Consider the following 24,422-nt stretch of genomic DNA (forward strand, 5'->3'; position numbering starts at 1 on the left):
GTCCAACCTATATTTAAATGGAGACAGTCAAATTTTAAAATCCAAATCTTTGACCACTAAGATAATGGTCAAAATACGTTATTTTAGTAGTCAAAGACATGGGCTTTAAACCCCTTCATAATAATCCTTCATGAAATAAACAGATTCCTTATATAAAATGGAATATTTACCTCTCCCCTTCCCATCACTGGCTTTCAGTAGTCTGGGAAAAATGAGATCACTTGTTTTGGTTGGCCCTATTAAATGCCGTTTGTATATTTTAATCATCTATATAGATTAGTGGTCATCAACTTGGGGCACTTTTGAAGCCCAGGGGACATTTAGCAATGTGTGCAAACATTTTTTATTTTCACAATTAGTGGAGCGCCACTGATATCTAGTAGACAAAGCCAGAGATGCTGCTAAGCATCAGATTATCCAACCCAAAATGTCAATAATGCCAAGGTTGAGAAATCCTGATGTAGAACTTAAATATGAAGCATGGAATCAGGGCTGGAAGAAAGGGGGAAGTTCAGTCAAGTTTTGTCTCTCATTTGTTTTGGGTTTCGAGTACTTGCGATGATTCAGGCATATGTTAAGCACTTAACTTACATTAGCTCTAATTCTCACAGTAGCAGGTGAGGTATCCCCATTTTCAAAGAGAAGACAGCAGTTCAAAGGTGTTAACAAGTTTAATTAAGGCACTTAGCTAGAAAGTAATGAGGCCTAGATTTGTTTTATTCCAAAGTCTGTTCTTTCTGCATTACCACACTTCTTCAAGCAACAAACAGTCAAGTCATCCTTAATGATTCTTTTAAAAAGTATTTTCAGTTATATACACATTTACATTGTCTCACTTATGAAGAGAAACAAAGAGATGATATATTTATATCAAATTTCTAATGTTGATAATTCTAAATGTATTTGAAGCCAGGCATAGTTGCTTATGCCTATAATCCCAGTGCTTTGGGAGGTTGAGGCAGGAAGATCTCTTGAGGCCAGGAGTTCAAGGCCAACCTGGGCAACATAGCGAAATGCTGTGTCTACAAAAAAATGAAACAGTAGAATTAGCTGGGAGTGGTGGTGTGCACCAAGCAGTAGTCCCAGCTGCTTGGATCACTTGAGCCTCACTTGAGTTGGGAGTTGCAGTGAGCTATGATCACACCACTGCACTCCAGCCTGGGTGACAGAATGAGACCCTTTCTCAATAAATGTGTGAATGAATGGATTTCATCATTGATAGAGCAGTAATTGAATTTTATAGCTGGCACTTGAAATTGTGAATATAATTCTTACCCATCCTTTCACTGAATATCAAAAATATTATCAAAACAACCTACCTAGAACAGGACAGGGAAGCTTTTAGAAAACCTGAGGATGAATTCTAAAAGAACAAGCTACAGAAAATAACATATTTTTTCCAATTCAAAGAAATTTCCTCCTCTGCAGCCTTCTCCCTCCCACAGAAACATCTCCTGTTTATCAAAAGTCCCAGCACCCTTGAACTCCATTCATAAGTTCAGTACAGAATCATTAAATTCCTTGGAAAAGAATCCTGAAATTGCAGTATTTAGAGTTGGATTAGTATTTAGAGTAGAATGTGGATAGAAAATGTATAGTTATTGGTAAATTAAGGATACCGTGATACAGTTTTTCTAATTTATGAGTTTTTGATATTTGGCAATATTTGGATATTTCTGTTATAAATGTCTATGAAAAACATGCCCATTGTAAAAAAAATTAGAAAAATTTCAAAAAATGTACTTAGCAAGGTTAGTATAAAATCATAATTCCATAATATTAAAAAAATCATAATCCTGTCATCTTAAGGCAAGGTAACTGGCATTTCCTTGTCCCAGTGTTGGTTTAGATAATATTTTCTTTATAAGAGATGAATATAGATACCATTTTTTGTTTATATACATTTTTATCTAACTTTATGTCATAAGCCCAATGGCTGCATAGAATTCTCCCATATAGAGGTATCATAGTTTTCTTCCAGCATTCCTATAGTAATGGCAGTTTATGTTGTTTCCAGTGTTATGCTATAAATAAGTAATATTACAACCTTTTTCATAAATCTTTGCCTTTCTGATTATTTCTTTAAGATAAACTTTCAAACAAGAATTGCTTGGTGTCAATGTTTTAAAATTTCTTATGCTGGGAAATTGACATCTGGAAAAGCAGGGTACCCACTGGATATTGGTACCCCCTGGACCCGTTCTTTGCCATCTCTTAAGAAATGAAGTGACTCAACTATTTAGTTAATTTTTAAATTATGAATAACATTGAACAATTTTTCACATGCATTTAGTCTTTACCTGTATCTTGAAGTCACGAGTGCATTTTCACCTTAGAGCATGTGGAATATCTTTGCCTGGAATTCTTTGCCCAAATCTTCAGATGGCTGGCTTCTATTTTTAGTTTAGGTCTTAGTTCAGATGTTAATTTCTCTGACTTCCCAATTTAAGCACTATGCTACAGTCCCCACACCCCATCCCAGGTATTTTTTGTAGTATTACCATTTTTTATTTTCCTTTTAGTACTTATCACTATCTGAAATGATCTTGTTTTTTATTTCTATTTTGTTTTTAAGCTATTTATTTTTATTTCAATAGGTTTTTGGGAACAGGCAGTGTTTGGTTACATAAATAAGTTCTTTAGTTAAACTTTTTATTTTGAAATAATTTCAGTCTTACAGAAAAGTTGCAAGAATAATACAGAAATTTTTTATATACCCTTTACTTACATTCCCCAAATGTCATTTTGGCTATATTTGCTTTGTTTTATTCTGGATGGCTCTCTTCTCTCTCTCTCTCTCTCTCTCTCTCTCTCTCTCTCTCTCTCTCTCTCTCTCTCCCTCTCTCTCCCTCTCTCCCTCTCCCTCTCCCTCTCCCTCTCCCTCTCCCTCTCCCTCTCCCTCTCCCTCTCCCTCTCCCTTCTTTTCCCTCCCTCCCTCGTAAGACAGTGGTAAGTATTCATGTATTTGTATCTAAGCACATCTAAACACAGAAAAGGTAGAGTAAAAATACAGTAGAAACGATAGAAAAGGTACAGTAAAAATACAGTAGAAAAGGTAAAAATTGTACACTTGAATAGGACACTTATCATGAATGGAACTGTAGGACTGGAAGTTGCTCTGGGTGGGTCAGTGAGTGAGTGGTGAGTGAATTTGAAGACCTAAGATATTACCATACACTGCTGTAGACTTTATCAACACTGCACTTAGACTACACTACATTTATTTTTTAAAATATTATTTCTTCAATAATAAATTAGCCTTAGCTTACTGTAACATTTTAACTTCATAAACATTTAAAATTTTTTTAACTTTTTACTTTTTTGTAATAGCTGCAAACATAAACATGTATTCAGCTGTAGAAAACTATTTTCTTTATATCCTTAGTCTGTAACCTTTCTTCCTATTAAAAAATGTTTTTAAAACTTTTTAAACTTCTTTTAAAAAACGAAGACACAAACACACATATTAGCTGATGCCTACACAAGGTTGGGATCATCAGTATCACTGTTTTCTACCTCCACATCTTGTCCCACTAGAAGGTCTTCAAGGGCAATAACAGGCATGGAGCTGTCATCTCCTATGATAACAATGCCTTCTTCTGGAATACCCCCTGAAGGACCTGCCTGGGGCTGTCAGATAATTAATGTTTTTTTAAATAAGTAGAAGGAGTACACTCTAAAATAACTTGAATAGTAATAAATAGTATAGTATAATAAATATATAAACCAGTGACATGGCCATTTATTTTTATTAAGTATTATGTACTATACATAATTGTATGTGCTATGCATTTATACAGCTGACAGCACGGTAGATTTATTTATATCGGCATCACCACGAACACATGAGTACGGCATTGTGCTGTGATGGTATGGCAGCTGCTGGGTGATAGGAGTTTTTCAGCTCCCTTATAATCTTATGGGACCACTGTTGCATATGCTGTTCATGGTTGATCAAAACATTGTCATGCATTGTCATGCTGTGCATGACTGTATTCAATGGGAAGTCTTATACTTCTTATTTGATATACTTGTTCTTTCTCATTGTCTTTTTTGATTACCTAAAGTTAGTAGTGATGTGTCTACTTTGTGAAGTTTCTTTTTCTTTTCTTTTTTTTTTTGAGACAGAGTCTCACTCTGTTGCCCAGGCTGGAATGCAGTGGCGCGATCTCAGCTCACTGTAACCTCTGCCTCCCAGGTTCAAGCTATTCTGCCTCAGCCTCCCAAGTAGCTGGGACTACAGGCGCATGCCACCACACCCGGCTAATTTTTTGCATTTTTTTAGCAGAGACGGAGTTTCACCGTGTTAGCCAGGATGGTCTCGATCTCCTGACTTCGTGATCTGCCCACCTCGGCCTCCCAAAGTGCTGGGATTACAGGCATGAGCCACTGCGCCTGGCTTTTTTTTTTCGTACATAAAAAAAAAAAGATTTTGGCCAGGTGCGGTGGTTCACACCTGTAATTCCAGCACTTTGGGAGACCACGGCGGGAAGATTGCTTGGGCCCAGCAGTTTGAGACCAGACTGGACAACATGGTGAGACCTTGTCTCTACAAAAAATTAGCCGGATGCGGTGGCACATGCCTGTGGTCCCAGCTACATGGGAGGCTGAGGTGGGAAGAACGTTTGAGCCCAGGAGGTTGAGGTTGCGGTGAGCCGTGATTGTGCCATGGCACTTTAGCACTGGAGACAGAACAAGACCTATCTCAAAAAAAAAAAACAAAAAAAAACACCACAAAATTTTGATTAACTAGTAAGTGCCACTTATGAATTTACCTTATGAATTTCTGTTTTTATCTTATTTATTCCTGCCTTGTGCTTTGTTTTTTATTTTTTTAGCATTTTGAAAGGGGATTTAATTCCTTTTTTTCATTCTTTCACTTTTATTTATATATGTGTTTCAGGCTGTAGATCTTCCTCTGATCATTGCTTTAAGTATATCCCATAGATTCTGATATTTAATGTTTTCATTATTATTTCTGGAAATTCTGTAATTTTGACTTTATTTCCTTTTCATACAACAGCTGTATGAAAGGTATAAAAAGTCCCTTAATTTCCTGGTGGAAGGGTCTTTTTTAATCTTTTGATTTAGTTATTAATTTCTAGTTCTATTGCATTGGGATCACAGTGTTTTATTTGTATAATTTCTATGTTACGTAATTTACTGCTGCTTTTTCGGTGACATAATATTTTATCAGTTTTTATCAATGCTGCTTGTGTGTCTTGTGTTCATATACTTGGGTAGTGCTTTGTGACCCAACTGAAAATATTTTCTAGTAGATAACTCATTCATGTTTATTGATATGATTTTTATGTTTGGTCTCAATTCATTGTTATCATTTCTGTGTGTGCATTGTATTAATAATTTTTCTATATGATGTGTTCTTTGCTCTTTTTAACTATCTCTTGATTTTTAAATATCTCTTGATATTTAAAATGGTCTTAGTTTTGTTGTAGTGGTTACCTTTGAACTTCCACCCCTTTAAAATGCTCCTAGTTACCTGTGTTCGTATTTAAACGTATACTGTCTGGTTTTTTTGGGGGGGGGTTTTGTTTGTTTGTTTTTTGTTTTTGAGACAGAGTCTCACTCTGTCACCCAGGCTGGAGGCCAGTGGCACAATCACAGATTCCTACAGTCTCGACCTCCTGGGCTCAAGAATTTCTCCCTACTCAGCCTCCCGAGGAGCTGGGACTACATGTGTGTGCCACCAAGCCTGGCTAATTTTTTAATTTTTTGTAGAAGTGGGGTTTCACTCTAGTGCCTAGGCTGGTCTTGAACTCCTGGGCCCAAGCAATCCTCCCACCTTGGCCTCCCAAAGTGCCAGGATTACAGGCATGAGCCACCGTGCCTGGCCTGGTTTGTTAGTTTTTAATGATATCCTTTGACTCTGAATTATTAACACACTTAATAATAATGTGCTTGTTATGCTCTCATTTTTCTCTTTCTCTTCCTGTTTTTTGGTTGCATTATTTCTACCTCGTCAGAATACTAAACAGATTATTTTTTAACTATCATCTACATTTGTTTTAGTCTTTATACATTAAATATATTAAATGTTTCCTGTCTTAGTCCTTTTGTGCTGCTCTAATAGAAAACTACAATCTGGGTAATTTATAAAGAACAGAAAGTTCTCACACTTCTGGCAGCTGGAAAGCCGAGGTCAAGGTACGGGCGGGTTTGGTTGTGGGACTGCTTTCCCCTTCCAAGATGTTGCCTTGTTGCTGCATCCTCCAGAGGGAATGAATGCGGCCTCCTCACATCGGGGAAGATGGAAGAGCAAGCCGGCAACACTGGAGGGGAAACCTCTTTTATAAGGACCTTACTCCCATTCATGAGGAGAGGAGCCCTCATGACCTAATCGTCTCTTAAAGGCTCCACTTCTTAATAGCATCACATTGGCCACTACATTTCAACACTTGGATTTTGGAGGGGACACATTCAAATCATAGCACTCACCATTAAGTCCTTTTTCTGAAGTTTCCACAGTGATCTCTTGGTCGGATAAAGCTTATCTTCTTGTGGATGGTTGCAAAAGAGCTCATGGATACATACTTTCTGAGATCTTGCTTATTTAAACTTTTTTTTTTCTCATATATTCAGTATTGGGGTGAGAGCTTGGCAAGATATTTAATATGAAATCCCTGGTTCATAATTTTCTTTCATTGAGTTACTTGAAAATGACACTCCATTATTGCCTTGTTTTGTATATTTCTTTTGAGAAATCTGATTCCAGTCTGATTCTCTTGCCTTATAAGTTTTGGACTCATTTTGCTTGTGTGCCCTGAGGATTTTTCCTTTATTTTTTAAATAAAGTTTAAACGATATACTAGAATATTTCACAAAATACATTGTTGAGGGTGTTTTCCCAGGTACACAGTGGGCCTTTTTAATTTGTATATCCAGGTTTTTCTTTATTTCCAGGAAGTTTTCTTGCATAAAAGTTTTAAATACTAGTTCTGTTCTAATGTGTTATTTTTCTTCTTCAGGAGCTCCAATCTTGTGTAATTTGATTTTGTTTTTTGCAACCTCTTTCTGTTTTCTTTACTTTATCTCACTTTCATTCTCTAGGATTATTTAAAATAATAAGTAATAATTGAATTAAAAATAGTTTTATTCAAATCTATTTTTCCTTGGGTCCTTATAACTCGGTTTTCATTTCTGATAGATTTTGCCTTTTTCTTCGTTTCTCTCATGAGTTCAATCAACCTTTCTGTTCTTTGGAGTTTTGTTTACCTATTTCTATTCTAAGTTTTTCAATATATAATTCAAACTTGTTTTTAAATGCTTATTTGAGAATATTTAGTTCAGAGTGGAATATTGAGTTAGAGTTTTCTTCTGATTCATAGTTGGTTTTTGGAAGATTCATCTACTCAAGTGTTTTTAGTATTTTCTATTTTCTATTTCCTTTTGTAATAGTTTGTGTAGATGAAGATTGCTTACACATTTGCATTTTGTGGATAGAATAGCAGTTTGGGGTGGTTTATAAATTGTTAGTTCAAAAACACCCTCTTTTGCAGAGACAATCAGAAGAAAGATTGTATGTCCTTTAATAGTTTTTCTTTGGTCTTAAATTTTCCTTTCTTGCTTATTTTTCCCTTTACCCCGCAAGATTCCTTTCTCTTCCTTTTATCTTCTGCTTTTTGGAACTGTCTTCAGCCTTTCTAAGACTACCTCCTCAAGTTTCGTTTATACTGTTAAGTTCCTTTCTTATAGTCTGCTCTGGTTTTCTAGAACTTTTTTTTCAGTATTCTGGCATTCACACTGGTAGTGGTTTTCTCTTTCTTGGGGTTACCGTAGTTTAGTCTGAGCCCTTTTGTTCTCTACTCTTCTGGGCATTGCCCCCACAACTCTGCCTTCCCTTTTGCAAAGGGTTAGAGTGAGAACTTGAGAAATACCTCTGCTGGAAATTGGTGCTTATATTTTCTAATTAAAGGCAATTTGATGTTTGTATTGTTCTGTATCTTCTAGTTATGTCGAAGTCATGGAATTTGCATGCCTTTGTATAGTTTGTATAGTTTATATAGTTTGGGGAGGATAGAGGACTGTGATTGCAGTGTACACAGTCACTATTACCTTGGCTGCCCAGAAATCTATTCTGTTTACCTCTTTATAGCCAGCGTCTTCCTTATAGAATGTATGTTCTATTAAAACAAGAACCATCTTTGTTTTATTTACTACTTTATCCCCAATGCCTAGTACATAGAAAATGTAATTGTTGAATAACTGCTTCAAAATGTGTGTATGTTTTACCCATTTTTCTATTAAATTATTCTACTTGTCTTGATTATTTATAGTTCCTATTATATAGAAGGTAACAGTCTTATAGGGCAATAATGCATCTTATTCATAAGAGCTTAAGAAGTATATCAGATGTCAATTTTTCTACAGCTTTTATTTAGATTAAATGATGCAAGATTTAAATTTATAGAAAATTAAAGCTGAGTTTAGTACTGTAATCCCAGTACTTTGGGAGGCTGAGGCAGAAGGATTGCTTGAGACTAGGAGTTTGCAACTAGCCTGGGCAACATAGTAGGACCCTATCTCCACAAAAATATTTTAAAAATTAGCTGGGCATGGTGATGTGCACCTATAGTCCTAGCTACTCAGGAGCTGAGGCAGGAAGATCATGTGAGCCCAGAAGGTTGAGGCTGCAGGGAGCCATGATTGCACCACTGCACGTCTGGGTGACAGAATGAGACCTTGTGAAAGAAAGAAACGTGTACGTCTGGGTGATAGAATGAGACCTTGTGAAAGAAAGAAAGAGAGAGAGAGAGAGAGAGAGAAAGAGAAAGAAAGGAAAGAGGAAGGAAGGAAGGAGAGGGAGGGAGGGAGAAAGAAGGAAGAGGGGGAAGGGGGAGGGGGAGGTTCAGAGAGGGAGGGAAGGAAGAAGGGAAGGAAAGGAGGGAAGGAAGAAGGGAAGGAAAGGAAGGAAGGGAGGGGAGGGAGGGAGGAAGGAAGGAAATTAAGCTGATCTGGTGCCATTGGTGGTATTCATAATTGTTATTTAATTTTCTTTTAATCATTGTAGTATTTTAGGCTCTTTAACAAATAGCATAACCTCCTGCCCAGTAGGATTTTATACTTTGTTTTTGCCTTTGTTTCCTTTTATTGATAGATAATATTTTACATATTTATGGGATACACGTGATAATTTTTACATGTGTAGACTGTGTAATGATCAAGTCAGGGTGTTCGAGGTATTCAGCTCCTTGAGTACTTATCTGTGTGTTGGTAGTATTTCAATCCCTCTCTTATAACTACTTAGAAATACACAATATATTGTTGCTAACTATAGGAACCCTAGTCTGCTATCAAACATTAGAACTTACTTCTTCTATCTAACTGTAAATATATACCCATTCACCGATCTTTTTTCATTTTCTCCTCCCACCATCACACCTTTCCCAGCTTCTGGTAACCATCATTCTACACGCTATGTCCATGAGATCAAGTACTTCAGGTCCCACATATCAGTGAGAAGATTCAGTATTTGTCTTTCTGTGCCTGGCTTAGTTCACTTAACATGATGACCTCCAGTTCTATCCATGTTGCACCAAATGACATGATTTTACTCCTTTTTAAGGCTGAATAATATTCCATTGTATATATACCACATTTTCTTTATCCATTTATCTGCTAATGGACACTTAGGTTGATTCCATGTCTTTAGTATTGTGAATAGTGCTGTGATAAACATCCCAGTGTGGGTATCCCTTTGATGTACTGATTTATTTCCCCTTGGACATATATCCAGTATTGGGATTACATGATTGTATGTTAGTTTTTTATTTTTAGTTTTTAAAAAAAAATCTCAAATAGTTTTTAGCAGTTGTATTAATTTACATGAATCATTCTGTAAAAGAGTGCCCTTTTCGCTATATCCTCACCAGCATCTGTTCTTTTTTGTCTTTTTAATGATAGTCATTCTGTCCATTCAATTCTGATGTTATCTGAAAGTAATGATAATAGCCATTGTAATTGCAGTAAGATGATAGCTTTTTTTTTTTTTTGAGACAGAGTCTCGCTGTGTCACCCAGGCTAGAGTGCAGTGGCGCGATCTCGGCTCACTGCAAGCTCCGCTTCCCAGGTTCATGCCATTCTCCTGCCTCAACTTCCTGAGTAGCTGGGATTACAGATGCCCACCAACATGCCTAGCTAATTTTTATATTTTTAGTAGAGATGGGGTTTACACCATGTTGGTCAGGCTGGTCTGGAACTTTTGACCTTAGGTGATCCACCTGCCTCAGTCTCCCACAGTGCTAGGACCATAGGCATGAGCCATCGCACCTGGCCATAAGATGATATCTTATTTGGTTTTGATTTGTATTTCCTTGATGATTAGTGATATTGAGCATTTTTTAATATACCTGTTAGCCATAATATGTCTTCTTTTGAGAACTCTCTATTTATGTCCTTTGCCCATTTTTTAGTGGAGTTATTTGTGGTTTTTTGTTGAGTTGTTTGCATTTCTTGTATATTCTGGATATTAGTCCCTTGTCAGATGAATAGTTTGCAAGTAGTTTCTCCCATTCAACAGGTTGTCTCTTTGTTGTTTCCTTTGCTGTGCAGAAGCTTTTTAGTTTAATATATTGTCTATTTGTTTTATTTTTGTTTTGTTTTGTTTTAATTTGTCTATTTTTGTTTTAGTTGTCTGTGTTTTTGAAGTCATAGACATAAAGTCTTTGCCTACACCAATGTCCAGAAGTGTTTTTTTTAAAGTTTTCTTCTAGTAATTTTATAGTTTTAGGTCTTACATTTAAGTCTTTAATCCATCTTGAATTGATTTGTATATATGGTGAGAGGTAGGGGTCTCACCCTATCTCTGAGGGAAAAGCTTTTCCTCATTCACTATGATGTTAGTTGTGGGTTTGTCACTTAGGCTTTTATTATCTTGAAACATGTTCCTTCTGTGCCTAGTTTTTTGAGCATTTTTATCATGAAGCGATGTTGAATTTTATCAAATGTTTTTTCTGCATCTATTGATGATCATATTTTTTTCCTTCATTCTGTTGATGGGATGTATCATTTATTAATTTCTCTGTGTTAAACTATCCTTGTTTCCTTGGTATAAATCCCATTTGATTATGGTGTATCATCTTTTTGATACACTGTTGAATTCAGTTGGCTGGTATTTTGTTGAGGATTTTTACATCTGTGTTTTTCAGGGATATTGGCCTATTGTTTTCTTTTTTTGTTGTATCTTTGTCTGGTTTTTGGTATCAGAGTAATGCTGGCCTCATAGAATAAGTTAGGAAAAGTTCCCTCCTCTTCAATTTTTATGGAATAGTTTGAAGAGGATTGGTATTAGTTATTTATTGTTTTGTAGAATTTGGCAGTGAAGCCCTCTGGTCTTGTATTTTTCTTTGTTGGGAGACTTCTTACTACTGATTCAGTCTTGCTACTCATTATTGGTCTGTTCAGGTTTTCTATTTCTGATTCAAATCTTGGTAAGTTGTAAGTTTCCAGGAATTCATCCATATCCTCCAGGTTTTCCAGTTTGTTCATGTATACCTCATAATAGTCTCTCGTAATCTTTTGTATTTCTGTAGTGTGAGTCGTAATGCTTCCTTTTCCATTTGTGATTTTGTTTATTTGGGTTTTTCCTCTTCTTGGTCTAGCTAGTGATTTATCAATTTTGTTTATCTTTTCAAAGAACCAAATTTTTGTTTCATTGATCCTTTATTTTTTTGTTTTATTTTTTGGTCTTTGTTTTGTTCTCCTCTGATCTTTATTATTTCCTTCTGCTATTTTGAGGTTTGGTGGTTTTTTTTTTTTTTGCTTTTCTAGTTTCTTGAGGCACATTGTTAGATTGCTATTTGAAATCTTTCTACTTTTTTGATGTAGGCATTTATTGCTATAAACTTGCCTCTTAGTACTGCTTTTGCTTTTGCTGTGTCACATGGGTTTTGGTATGTTGTATTTCTGTTTTGTTTCAAAATATTTTTTAATTTTCATCTTAATTTCCTCATTGACCCAATGGTTGCTCAGGAGCGTGTAGTTTAATTTTCATATATTTGTATAGTTTCCACAGTTTTTCTTGGTATTGATTTCTGGTTTTATTCCATTGTGGTCTGAGAAGATAATTAATACGATTTCGATTTTTAAAAATTTGTTGAGACTTGTTTTGTGGCTTAACATATGATCTGTCTTTGAGAATGTTCCACGTGGTAATGAGAAGAATTGTTGTATAAGATGTTCTGTAGGCCAGTCGAGGTGGCTTATGCCTGTAATCCCAGCACTTTGAGAGGCCAAGGTGGGCAGATCACAAGGTCAGGAGTTCGAGACCAGCCTGGCCAACATGGTGAAACTCTGTCTCTACTAAAAATACAAAAATGAGCCGGGCATGGTGGTGGGCACCTGTAGCCCCAGCTACTCAGGAGGCTGAGGCAGGAAAATCGCTTGAACCCGGGAGGCAGAGGTTGCAGTGAGCTGAGATCGCACCACTGCACTCTAGCCTAGGTGACAGAGCTAGAGTGTGTCTCAAAAAAAAAAAAAAAGATGTTCTGTAAATGTCTGTTAAGTACAGTCTGTCCAAGGTCCAGTTTAAATCCAATGATTCTTTGTTGATTTTCTGTCTAGATGATCTGTCTAATGCTGAGAGTGGGGTGTTGAAGTACCACACAAATTATTGTATTGGAATCTATCTGTCTTTCAATCTAGTAATATTTACTTTATGAATTTAGGTGTGCCAGTTTTGGGAACATATATATCCTCTTGCTGGATTGATCTCTCTATCATTATATAGTGACTTCATGTTTTCTACTGTTTTTGGATTAAGGTATATTTTATCTGATATAGGTATAGCTACTCCTGTGCACTTTTGGTTTCCATTTTCATCGAATATCTTTTTCCATACATTTACTTTTGATCTGTAAGCCTTTTTACAAGTAAAGTATGTTTCTTGTAAGCAGCATACTACAGTTGGTCATAACTGTAATCCATTCAGCCAGTCTGTATCTTTTAAGTGGAGAATGTAATCTATTTTCATTCTAGGTTACTATTGATATTTGAGATTTTGTTCTGTCACATTGCTAATTGCTTTCTGGTTGTTTTGTTCTTTGTTCCTTCCTTTTTCTCCTATTGTTCCTCATTGTGATTTGGTAGTTTGGTGTAGTGATACCATTTGAATTCTTTCTCTTTTTTATTTGTGTTTAACAATATTTTATACTTTCATGTGTTCTCAGGATGGAAAATGTCATCCTTTCATTTCCAGACTTAGATCTCCCTTGAGCATTTCTTGTAGGGCTGGTATAGTGGTGATGAATTCTTTCAGCTTTTGCTTTTCTGGGAAAGACTTTATTTCTCCTTCATTTACAAAGGATAATTTTGCTGGATGTAGTATGCTTGGATAGCAGTTTTGTTTTTTGTTTTTCCTTTCAACACTATGAATATATCACCCCATTCTTTCCTGGCCTGTGAGGTTTCTGCTGAGAAATGCCCTGTTGGTCTGAAGGGGGTCCTTTTTAGGTGACAAGATGCTTAAATCTTGTTCTTTTTAGAATTTTGTCTTTAGACAATTTGACTATAATGTGCCATGGAGAAGACCTTCTTTCATTTTATCTGTTTGGGGATCTGAGAGCTTCCTGTATCTGGATGTCTAAATATCTTGCTAGATTTGGGGTGTTTTCATCTGGTATTTCATTAAATAGGTTTTCTACCCTTTTGCTCTCTCTTCACCTCTGGGAACCCTGATAATTTGCATATTTTATGGCCACTTTATGGTGTCCCGTATGTCACAGAGGCTTTGCTTATTCCTTTTTATTACTTTTTCTTTATTTTGTCTATATTATTTCAAAAGACTTGTCTTTGAGTTCTGAAAGTATTTTTTCTGTTTGATCTGGCCTATTGTTGAATCTTTTGAATGTATTTTTTGTTTCATTCAATGAATTCTTCATATCCAGAATTTCTGTTTGATTCTTTTTTATAGTGTATATCTCTTTGGTAAATTTCTCATTCATAGCCTGAATTATTTTTCAGATTTCTTTGTACTTTTTTTTTTTTTTGGAGATGGAGTCTTGCTTTGTGGCCCAGGCTGGAGCGCAGTGGCATGATCTTGGCTTATTGCAACCTCCACCTCCGAGGTTCATGTGATTCTCCTGCCTCAGCCTTCAGAGTAGCTGGGATTACAGGTGCATACCACCATGGCCAGCTAAATTTTTGTATTTTTAGGAGAGACAGATTTCACCATGTTGACCAGGCTGGTCTCAAACTCCTAACCTCAAGCAATGTGCCTGCCTGAGCCTCCCAAAGTTCTTGGATTACAGGCGTGAGCCACTGCACCTGGCCTCTTTGTGCGTTTTTTACAATTCTCTTGTATCTCACTAAGCTTCTTTAGAATCAATAATTTGAATTCTTTTGGGGGGACTTTATGAATTTCGTTTTGATTGGGATGTATTGCTGGAGAATTATTCTTTTCCTTGGAAGGTGTTACATTTCATTGCGTTCTCATGTTTCATGTATTCTTACACTGATATCTACACATCTGGTGTAACAGTCACTTCTGCCAACTTTTAAAATTTGCTTTCATAGGGGAAGATTCTTTCCTGTAGATGTATCTACGCTATTGGATGCACAGGGCACTTTGGCTTTGATTCCGAGTGTGTTCAGTAGCATGGTCTCTGTATGATTTCTTTGGCTGTAAATAGCATCAATGCACAGGGCACTTTGGCTTTGATTCCGAGTGTGTTCAGTAGCATGGTCTCTGTATGATTTCTTTGGCTGTAAATAGCATCAATAGTACCTGTGATTTTCTTAGTGGCTTAGGGTGCAGTTCGTGGAGGCTGTGGTGAAGTTTTGCTGGGGACTGGGACACCAGGTGGGCCAGTCTTTGGACCCTGATGGTGGTACCAGTGGGCCAAGTATGCCTGTCCTTAGGCTCCAGGGCTGTGTTTGCTTGCACCAGTGTTAGCAGTTCCAGGCAAGCTGATTTTGGGGTCTCCTGGTGTCTTGGAGGCCAGTAGTGGCAGCAGTGCAAGGGTGGGTGGGTTCTCCGACCCCTGGGCAACTGGTGTAGTATGGACGATGGCAGTGGTGGGACAATCCTCTGTGTCCCGTGCAGTGCATGCTGGTGTTGGCAGTGGCTGCAAAGGGCTGGATAGGCCATTCTCCAGGCCTGCAGGTGGTATGTGCAGGTAGGTGCCAGCTGTGGTGGTAGCAGCCAGGAAGGTAAGCCCAACCTTATTCCCCTGGGAGGAGTGTTTAGGTGCCAACATTGGTGGACTGGGCTGGGCAATCCCTTCACTCCCCCTACCCCCCGATTATATGCTGTGACATGGAGGGGGATCAAAGCCAGGCCAATTAGGCTAGTTTTCAGGCCCCCTGATGGTATGTGCAGGTGCCAGCCATGGTAGGTAGGGGCGGGGCAATCCCCAGGAATGCTCAGATTGTTGTTCTGCTGCTCAGAAGGACAATGCCACCTTCACTGGTAGCAGCCTTGGCTGATGTGTGGGAAATGTGCACGCCACTCATGCCTCAGCCCTGACGGTGGTAGCCTGTGCCTTGATGGCACTCAGCCTGGGTGCAGTAGCCTGCAGTCATTTGCACCTAAGCACTGGGTGTAACAGCCCATGTTTCTCTTGAGCCTTAGCTACAGCACTGTTGGGCTCTAGGACACTGCAGTTTATTGGAGGTGGGGCTCTAAAATGGGGCCTTGCTGCAGCTTAGGTCTTGGGTTGTGTGGCACCCAGTGCTAGTGCTCTCCCGAGAGCAGTGCTGTCACACAGTCTCCCAGCAGTGTTAGTTTCCAGTGCCTGTAAGAGCCAAGAGATTTTCCCATGACTCAGATTGCAGGATTCATGGTGGAAATATGGACCACTGAGGTTCTCTACCCTTTATCCATATTGGGGAATCTCAGCTCCCCACCAATCCTGGCCAAGCCGACTTCCTTCTTCCTTGCTTTAGGTATTTCTTGTCACTTTTTCTGTTGAATTCCAGTGTCCTCTGTTGGATGATCCATTTGAAGTATGATTAGTCACTATTTCGGTTCTTCTTAGTAGAGGAGGCAAGTACAAATTGCTTCTAGTCAGCCATCTTGAATCCTCTCCCACCTTTTAAAGCACTCAGGAGGGAGTTGATGATTCTGGTCTACTGTGCTTTATCAGGGCTGAACAATGCCTCTCTCTAGTTGCCCCTGGTGTGTGCCTTACATTAGTAAAGGAAAAGAGGGAAATAACAGAGCCAAAATGATAATGAGCAGAAGAATGAGTTTGGAAGGAGAATGAAAGGCAAGGCCGGGCGTGGTGGCTCACGTCTGTAGTCCCAGCACTTTGGGAGGCCGCGGCAGGACGGTCACTTGAGCCCAGGAGTTTGAGACCAGCCTAGGCAACATAGTGAGACCCCTTCTGTACAAGAAAATAGCAAATAGAAAGGCAAGAAGGGAAGGTTGGTTGGAAAATATGGACAAAAGGTGCTGAAGTTATTGTTGTCAGAATATATGTATATAAAATTCTCTGTCTGTAATATAAATGTATATAAATATTTATTATATATAAATATATTATATATTTTTATTTTTATATATTATATTTATATATTTATATATTATATATATAAAATATATTATATATATTTTATTATATATATATAAAATATATTATATATATTTTATTATATAAATTTATTATATATAAATATATAAATAATAAATATTTTTATATATAAAATATATAAATATATAAATATTTATATAATATATAAATATTTATATAATATATAAATATATAAATATATAAATATTGATATATTTATATTACAGACAGAATTTTAATATATATAATAGATATATAATATATAATATATATTATAGATATATAAAAATATATATAATATATATTATAGATATATAAAAATATATATAATATAAATATATTTATATAAATAATTTTTATATATAAATAAATATATATTTATATATTTTATGTATTTATATATACATATATTTATAAATATATATTTATAAATATATGTGTGTATATATATATATGGACAAAAGGTAGACACCTAAGAAGTGCCACTCACCATGGCTTCTGTTACCTCTTGGCTCCTGTGCTCTAAGTTGTCTATTCTTGCTCTAGGAACATATTCTCTTTGCCTAAAAATAGACTAGCACCATCAAGCAGTGTATTAGGTCCTTTTTGTTATCTAACTAGTAAAATTCCTGCAAACAGAGAGATGCTTAGAGTAGGGGATTCATTCTAGAGAGAATAACACAATTTTATTAGCTGAGGGAATTTTGTGTTTTGCTTGCTTCCATTGAAAATGTTTGACTGTTGCATTGATTGGCAAGGAAACAAGGGAACCTTTCATTTTTGGGAGGGCTTTAGAGGGCAAACTGGGTGGTGCCTGGTGAAGTGGGTGTCTGCTAGTGAATGACATTTGGTCTATTTTTATAGTTGGAAACATTCTACCCTTAAGCTTATTGTTTAAGCAGGCAAGAGAGCATGCTGTGCAGTCATGAGTGGAATTTTTACATTTGATCTCAGGATCTGTGTCCTCCCTCATAGTTAAAACCTCCATGTGTTTGGCTTCTGAATTTATAAATATTTTATTAGTTTGAGATTCTCCTCTCAATTTACTTATCTTGACCTTGCAGATTAACCAAAGTGAAGAGATTGGAAACATACCTGGCTAACATCTAACAGTCAATAGTTTGAGATTCGATTCCTTAAATTCTTCCTTTAAAAATCATTATAGCTGCTTGATTCCTTTCTTATATTTTCCCAGGCTCTTGCAACTCATCTGTAGCATCCTTGAGCCTTGTCAAACCACTGACAAAGATAACCCAGAGTTATTACTTTTTAAATGTATTTGAGCCAATTTCCTTTTTTTTTTTTTTTTTTTTTTTTTGAGACAGAGTCTTACTCTGTCACCCCAGGCGGCTGGAGTGCAGTAACGTAATTTCGGCTCACCACAACCTCTGCCTCCCGGTTCAAGTCATTCTCCTGCCTCAGTCTCCCGAGTAGCTGAGATTACAGGCGCCTGCCACCACGCCTGGCTAATTTTTATATTTTTAGTAGAGACGAAGGGATTCGCCATGTTGGCCAGGCTGGTCTCGACCTCCTGACCTCAGGTGATTCAGCCTCCCAGAGTTCCGGGATTAAAGGCGTGAGCCCTGCCCTAATTATTTTTCTTGAAAGTTTAATTTTTACATTGTGAGAAAAATTTAGTTCTTAATTTTTTTTTCATTCTTTATCCAACTTGAGAGAAGAATAAATTTTTGGAAAAAAGTGTCTGTAATTTCAACACCAGAACTATTTTTTATTTCCTATTTCTACATTAATTCCTAGTGTTTGTCCTCATGCATACGAATTTTTGCCAGTTTCAGTGAGCTACTTTATAGTCTGTTCTTTTCATTTAACATTTACCAGATTGTCTTTCAGTGATCTAATTTTTTTTAAATTTCCACTGTCCTTTAGACTTGATAGAATTCCTTTAGAGATTAACATTTAAATGATGTATTAACATTTTGAAACATCTTATTTTCTGAGGCTATCATGTTGTGTAACTAACATCAAGATATTTTCGTTGTCCCATATAGTTTATATATCTTAATGTAAATTGTGTCAGTCACTTAGTTTCTCTCAAATGTAAAAGTGAGCTTTCCAGAACAGATATATAACAACTTTCAATTCATTGCTTATCTGAATTGCTTATTTAAAGTGTAATAGTTGGCTTTCTCCCATTTTTCTCAATCTGATTTTTTAACCAAAATGAAATCGTTAGCTTGATTTATGTCATTTTATTTTTTTAGACTCACTTTATTATATTTTTCACATTTAGAGACAATTTTAAAAGCAGTAATAGGCCAGGCGTGGTGGCTCACGTCTGTAATCCTAGCACATTTGGAGGCCGAGGCGGGTGGATCACTGGAGGTCAAGAGTTCAAGACTGGCCTGGCCAACATGGTGAAACCCCGTCTCTACTAAAAATATAAAAATTAGCCAGGTGTGGTGGCGTGTGCCTGTAATCCCAGCTACTTTGGAGGCTGAGGCAGGAGAATGGCTTGAACCTGGGAGGCGGAGGTTGCAGTGAGCCAAGATTGCACCATTGCACTCCATCCTGGGGGACAGAGTGAGACTGTGTCTCAAAAAAAAGAAACAACAACAAAAAAACAAAAGCAGTAATAACCGCTAAATAATTTTTAAGTGTGCCAGAGTTTATTCTGTCAAAAACAAATCATTTAGTGTTTTTTTTTGTTGTCATGAACATTTGATTTCCTTTTGTCATTTTTTTCCCTTGGTTTGCAATGTATTGGAACTGTTAACTTATAATTCTCTAATATGTACAGTTATTATGTATCTTCACTACAGTTTCTAGCAATTGAGTGATACTCTCTACATATACATTTATTTGATTTTGAGGCAAAGCAAATAATAACATATTCAGAGGATCCTAAAATCACATTTTAGAGAGTTACTTTCTTGTCTAAATCTTTCTCTAGAGTTGCCAGTAAACAGAAAAAGTTAATTTCTTTCTCTTTCTCTGCCTGCTTTCACCTGTGATTGCTAATAATTATGCATTAGGAGAAATAGGTGGACAGCAATAAAAATGAGATCTAAGTGATCCATAAATAGGTCTTCAAGCCTGTCTTGGTATTTGAAGTACCTAGAGTGTTGCCTGGCACAAAGTAATGAGTCAGTAGATTTTCGTTGAGTGGTTAGATAGATTGATAACCAAGCCAGTCATTAAAATCGTATTGCTCTCTGGGATGGCCAAGTCTAAAATCTCCTTAAATTGTGCTAAATTAAGATTCTGCAGCTCATCCTGACAGTCAAACTGCATTGATTACCACAATATTGGTAATAACAGAGAGTTGTATTGTTTTCTAAGTGATGAATTGACATATATACATGTTACACTTTTGTTTCTGAAGGAAGTAGAAATTCGGAACAAAGACCTGGAGGGACAACTGTCTGACTTAGAGCAACGTCTGGAGAAAAGTCAGAATGAACAAGAAGCTTTTCGCAATAACCTGAAGACACTCTTAGAAATTCTGGATGGAAAGATATTTGAACTAACAGAATTACGAGATAACTTGGCCAAGCTACTAGAATGCAGCTAAGGAAAGTGAAATTTCAGTGCCAATTAATTAAAAGATACACTGTCTCTCTTCATAGGACTGTTTAGGCTCTGCATCAAGATTGCACACACACAAAAAAAATTGAATATCACTCCTCCAGGAGGAGGATCTTTTGAAATTGGAATTGTATATTTCACTGTAAATTTTAGAATCCAGCTTGTAGCTAGTTGGGGAAAAAAGATGAAAAACTTGAACTACAAATTACCTCCATGTATATTATTGGCCATAGTTAACTAGAAAGTTATAAATAGACACTTAATGCAATCTTTTTTCCTGATATTAGCTAATGGGAGAATTAACAATGTCTAGGTCACATCCCCTTTTTGTGTTCAACACAGTGAAGATTATCTGCTTTTTAAATTAATTTATTTACGATATCTAGAGCTGTGTTTTGTGCAAAAACTTAGTGATGAAAGCCTGTCTTTTGTTGTAATCTGAATAATTTCTCAGGATATTTTTGCACTGCTGAGAAGCAGTGCCATTACCAATTAATTCTTGCCAGGAGTGAGAGAGAGCTGTATCTTTAATTGAAATATACTATAACTGGGTGTATAGAGTTCTTCCCTTTTTTGTGCTGGAAGATATTTCACTCTGGTGACTACTCTGGTACACTCTGGTGTTCTCTAATCTTGTCTGTTGTATAGTTTACTTTTCCATATTGATTCCATGTATTTATGAGAAGATATTGTCTCCCATTTTATTACACATTTTAAAGCCAACTAACGAAGGCAGCTGAGTCCCTCAGAAATTTTTCTTTTTAAATTTCTAATAAATTTGACACACAGTACTGAAATACAGCAGCCCGTCATTGACAGGCTGGTCTAGCAATGTTAAGTATATTTACAGAATATGCAGTTAAATTTATTTATATATTTTGCAAGAAATCTTTTCTGAATGATCAATGCATTTCAATTTACGAATAATAATGGTTATTGGGGAACTGTTTATTATAGATAATTTTAAGGTGTATAGCTATTTTAAAGGGGGTCCATTTACATCAAACAGCCGATCAGAGGACTCTATCTAAATTGTGATCGTGGCAGATAGAGATGGAGTCATGTACTCTATCTGGCTCTACACATCAATCACACCTTGATTCAAACCTCACAAGGCAATATTCTGAACTGTTAACTAGGTATTTGAAAACAGGAATTAAATTCAATAGGCTCTTCTCAGTGAACAGGTTTTAATGTTGTTTTGATGTAATTTTAAAAGACTTTTAGCAAACATGCATTTCTTTATATGATATATTTCTTTTACGAAGCTATTTTAAAAGTAAGCCAAGTGCTGTCTAGTCTGCTTATAAAGTAGGAATTGCATCAGAGTACATATATTCTTGCTGTACAATGCCTGTGATGTTGAGGAGGGCTCTTTTTTAAAGTGTATGCTTGAGTAACTGACTCTATGGAGTCTATAAATGCACTGACTTCTTGTTTGTACCCCAAAATGATCGAATTGTTAAGTACAAAATTAAGCTAATTAACCAATTTGTAACCATTTTTTCACTCATAAACAGCTACTCAATACTAGACAATTTTGTTTTTTATGTATGTGTATGTACGTAAATACATACATATTAATTTACATTAGAGTGAAAAATAAATGGTTTGTTTCTGAAGTTAGTTTCTAAAGTGAGTTTTCAGGTGTCTCTGAAAAATTTATAACAATCATGTATTATATGTGCTGTAACATCATGTACGTTACCTCCATCTATTTTAGGATATTTTCCTCACCTATATATTATAGGGAGAATAATTTAGATACACATGCTCAGAGCTGAGATATTTCTCTGATAAATCAGGTAACAAAATGTATTTGATTGATGGAATTTTGAAGTAAATGTGATTTTATCCATCAGTTTCTGAGTAACAAAGAGCACCAAGTTTTAATTTAAATAGGAGATTTAACACTAGGGATCAGGGAGTTTAGTATGAAGAGTTAAAAAAATTTAAAAAACAGTGTAAGCTGTTGAAATGGCAAGTGAATTATTTTAATGATGTAATAAAATATTTTTAAATTTTGACATAGTGATCATTTAATGAAAAAACTCACCAAAATGTCTCCATTTGAATTGTATTGATAATGTGGGACATATGTGTGATTCAATATATACATATACCCATATGTATATACAGAAAATTATTTTTAATACTTTCCTACTGATATGAAATTTAAAATTGGAAATTTTGTGAGTGTTTTTCTTGTCCAATAGAGCCTAATTGTTTCCTTTTTTAGTGATTTAACAATCTCTTGAGGGCTGCACCTTTAAATTCCCAGATTGTCAATAGACATGTACAGTATATGGGATAAGGTGGACACAAGTGCACATATAAATAAAATCTTCTTAAGACTTTTAACTATTCATTTACAGTAGGAGAGTATGTAGAAATCATCATCCACAAGTCATAATTAGGTTGTGTGCCTACTGTAGTTTTTTCCATTTCTGTATTATATAAACATTTGCATATTAAAATTTGATTTTTCCCAGAGACAAGTATTATATACTGTATCTATATTTAAATCAAACTGTGGTAATATATTTCTCAGAAAATAATGTTGGGGACTATAGCCTGAACATGTGGACTTGAAGCGACATGGAGGAGGAGGTTGATCCCATTGTGTATAAGTTAATATGTGATAACTATTGAATCTTGTACAAAAACAAAAATTGAAAAAAAAAAAAAGAAAAGCAAAAATACAGTTTTTATTTTGAAATACATTTGTTCTCTGGAGAATGTACTTTATCTTTTTTTCCTCCAGTCTTTTACAGATATTTAAAAGCATTTAAATGATGACAGCATTTACTTAAATCTTTCAGGTGCTACTGGATTTTGCATTAGTGTGTTATGTTGTGAAATCCTAACTTTGACATAAAAGGTTTTATAAGTATTCCCCTGCCTGGAAAATTAGTTTTTGTTCTCCTCTCTCTCTCTTTCTCTTTTCCACTTTCTTTCTGCAGACTAAAACATGCTCACGAAGTTGCATCTCTCCTTGTCTCCGTAGAAGATCTCCAGTACCATCATAGATTTGATGTTCTGCTGTCATTGAACTGTTGGGAAGCAGTTAGAGGAAAAGCTCACTTTTTTTTTCAGGTGGAAATAAAAGGAACACTCAAAATTAAGCCAACACCACCACTACCTTTAAAAACTAGTTTATTTGCCCTGTTAAAATTAAATGTATTCTTTAACATGTGGGCTACAGTCTCCCATGTTTTTATTTAACTGAAGCATATACACTTCAGTCATTTATCTCCTTGTGGTCCTGATTTTGTCAGTACTGGAATGGGAGGCAGGTCGGGGGAAGTTTGTTTGATGGCAGTGGATTCTTATTGTTGTTTTAACCATTGCATTTATTTGATATCAAATGATTTTGACATCCTGAAATTCTGTGCTTGAAGTCATGAAATGATTTTCATTGAATTTTTGCCTCCTAAATGTATAGCATGAAGTAAATTAATTTATACAAAATCTTAAGAAACCTTTCAGGTAAGAAGTAGTTGAGATTGACACTGTTAGAAAATTTCTCAATTTCTAAATTTAGAAATTACTAGAAAAGGAAAGGATGTGTCATTCACCTTACTCCAAATTGCGAAAGTGTATTTTTTCCTAATATTCATGTTAAATTTTACCTTAAAATTTTTATGATAGTTTTTCTTCATGAGAAACTGATATATAGATGTCACGCAAATACAAGCAAAGTTACTGAATTAAAGTAGTGGGTACTTAGCATTTTTTGTTTATATATTACATAGTAAAATAGCTAAAAATCATATCCCAGAAAACTCAAAAACTCAGTCAGCACTACACTGCCTAGTGGTTTCTGCTTAGTACACTAAATAGAAAAAAAAAAAAAAACATTTTAAGTGATTTTTACCAAAAACATGAACTAGGGAGAAATTGCATCAGGACTAGAATAGACAGAAGGCCACAAACTCCTAGTCGACTTCTTGTCAAGTCTCTGATCTCTGTAAAGACCTCTCTTTTAGGTTAAAGGACACACCGCTTCTCGGCCTTTTGGCTAAGATCAGGTGTAGGTTAAAGGACATATTCCAGAAGCCACCCAGATTATATCTGGGTGGGAAGAGGATATTTTTTGTGAAAGCAGATGCAGAAAAAAGAGCAGGAACATGCTGCCTTCAGTTTTTATCTAAGGCATATCAGGATAGCCAGAGACACAGACCAACTACTTCCTACCTTGCTGCTGCTTTTAACCAAACAGATCGAGATGGCACTGAGTTTCAGAGACTTTCAGAAAACCCTGTCACTTGTCTTGTCAGGATTTGTAACCCAATGTAAGACACCTGACATTCAGAACTCACCATTTTGTGGGATTCTGACCTACTTTTT

General features: G+C 36.0%; 1 protein-coding gene across 6 annotated transcripts in view; it reads left to right on the forward strand.

Annotated features, from left to right (window-relative positions):
• Window positions 1–23,270, forward strand: part of HOMER1 (homer scaffold protein 1) — a 142,500-nt gene extending 119,230 nt beyond the window's left edge. For 3 of the 6 annotated variants that reach the window (XM_054684276.2, XM_054684274.2, XM_024356591.3), the window contains one exon: window positions 19,870–23,270. In XM_054684276.2, coding sequence (XP_054540251.1) covers window positions 19,870–20,058 — 189 coding nt within the window. In that variant the 3' untranslated portion in view covers window positions 20,059–23,270. The remainder of the gene's footprint in view (window positions 1–19,869) is intronic. The other 3 variants (XM_016953092.4, XM_016953093.4, XM_054684275.2) reach the window with 1 other exon arrangement.
• Window positions 23,271–24,422: the final 1,152 nt, after the last annotated feature.

Source organism: Pan troglodytes, chromosome 4 (genome assembly GCF_028858775.2).
Source record: "Pan troglodytes isolate AG18354 chromosome 4, NHGRI_mPanTro3-v2.0_pri, whole genome shotgun sequence".
NCBI classification, from domain to species: Eukaryota; Metazoa; Chordata; class Mammalia; order Primates; family Hominidae; genus Pan; species Pan troglodytes.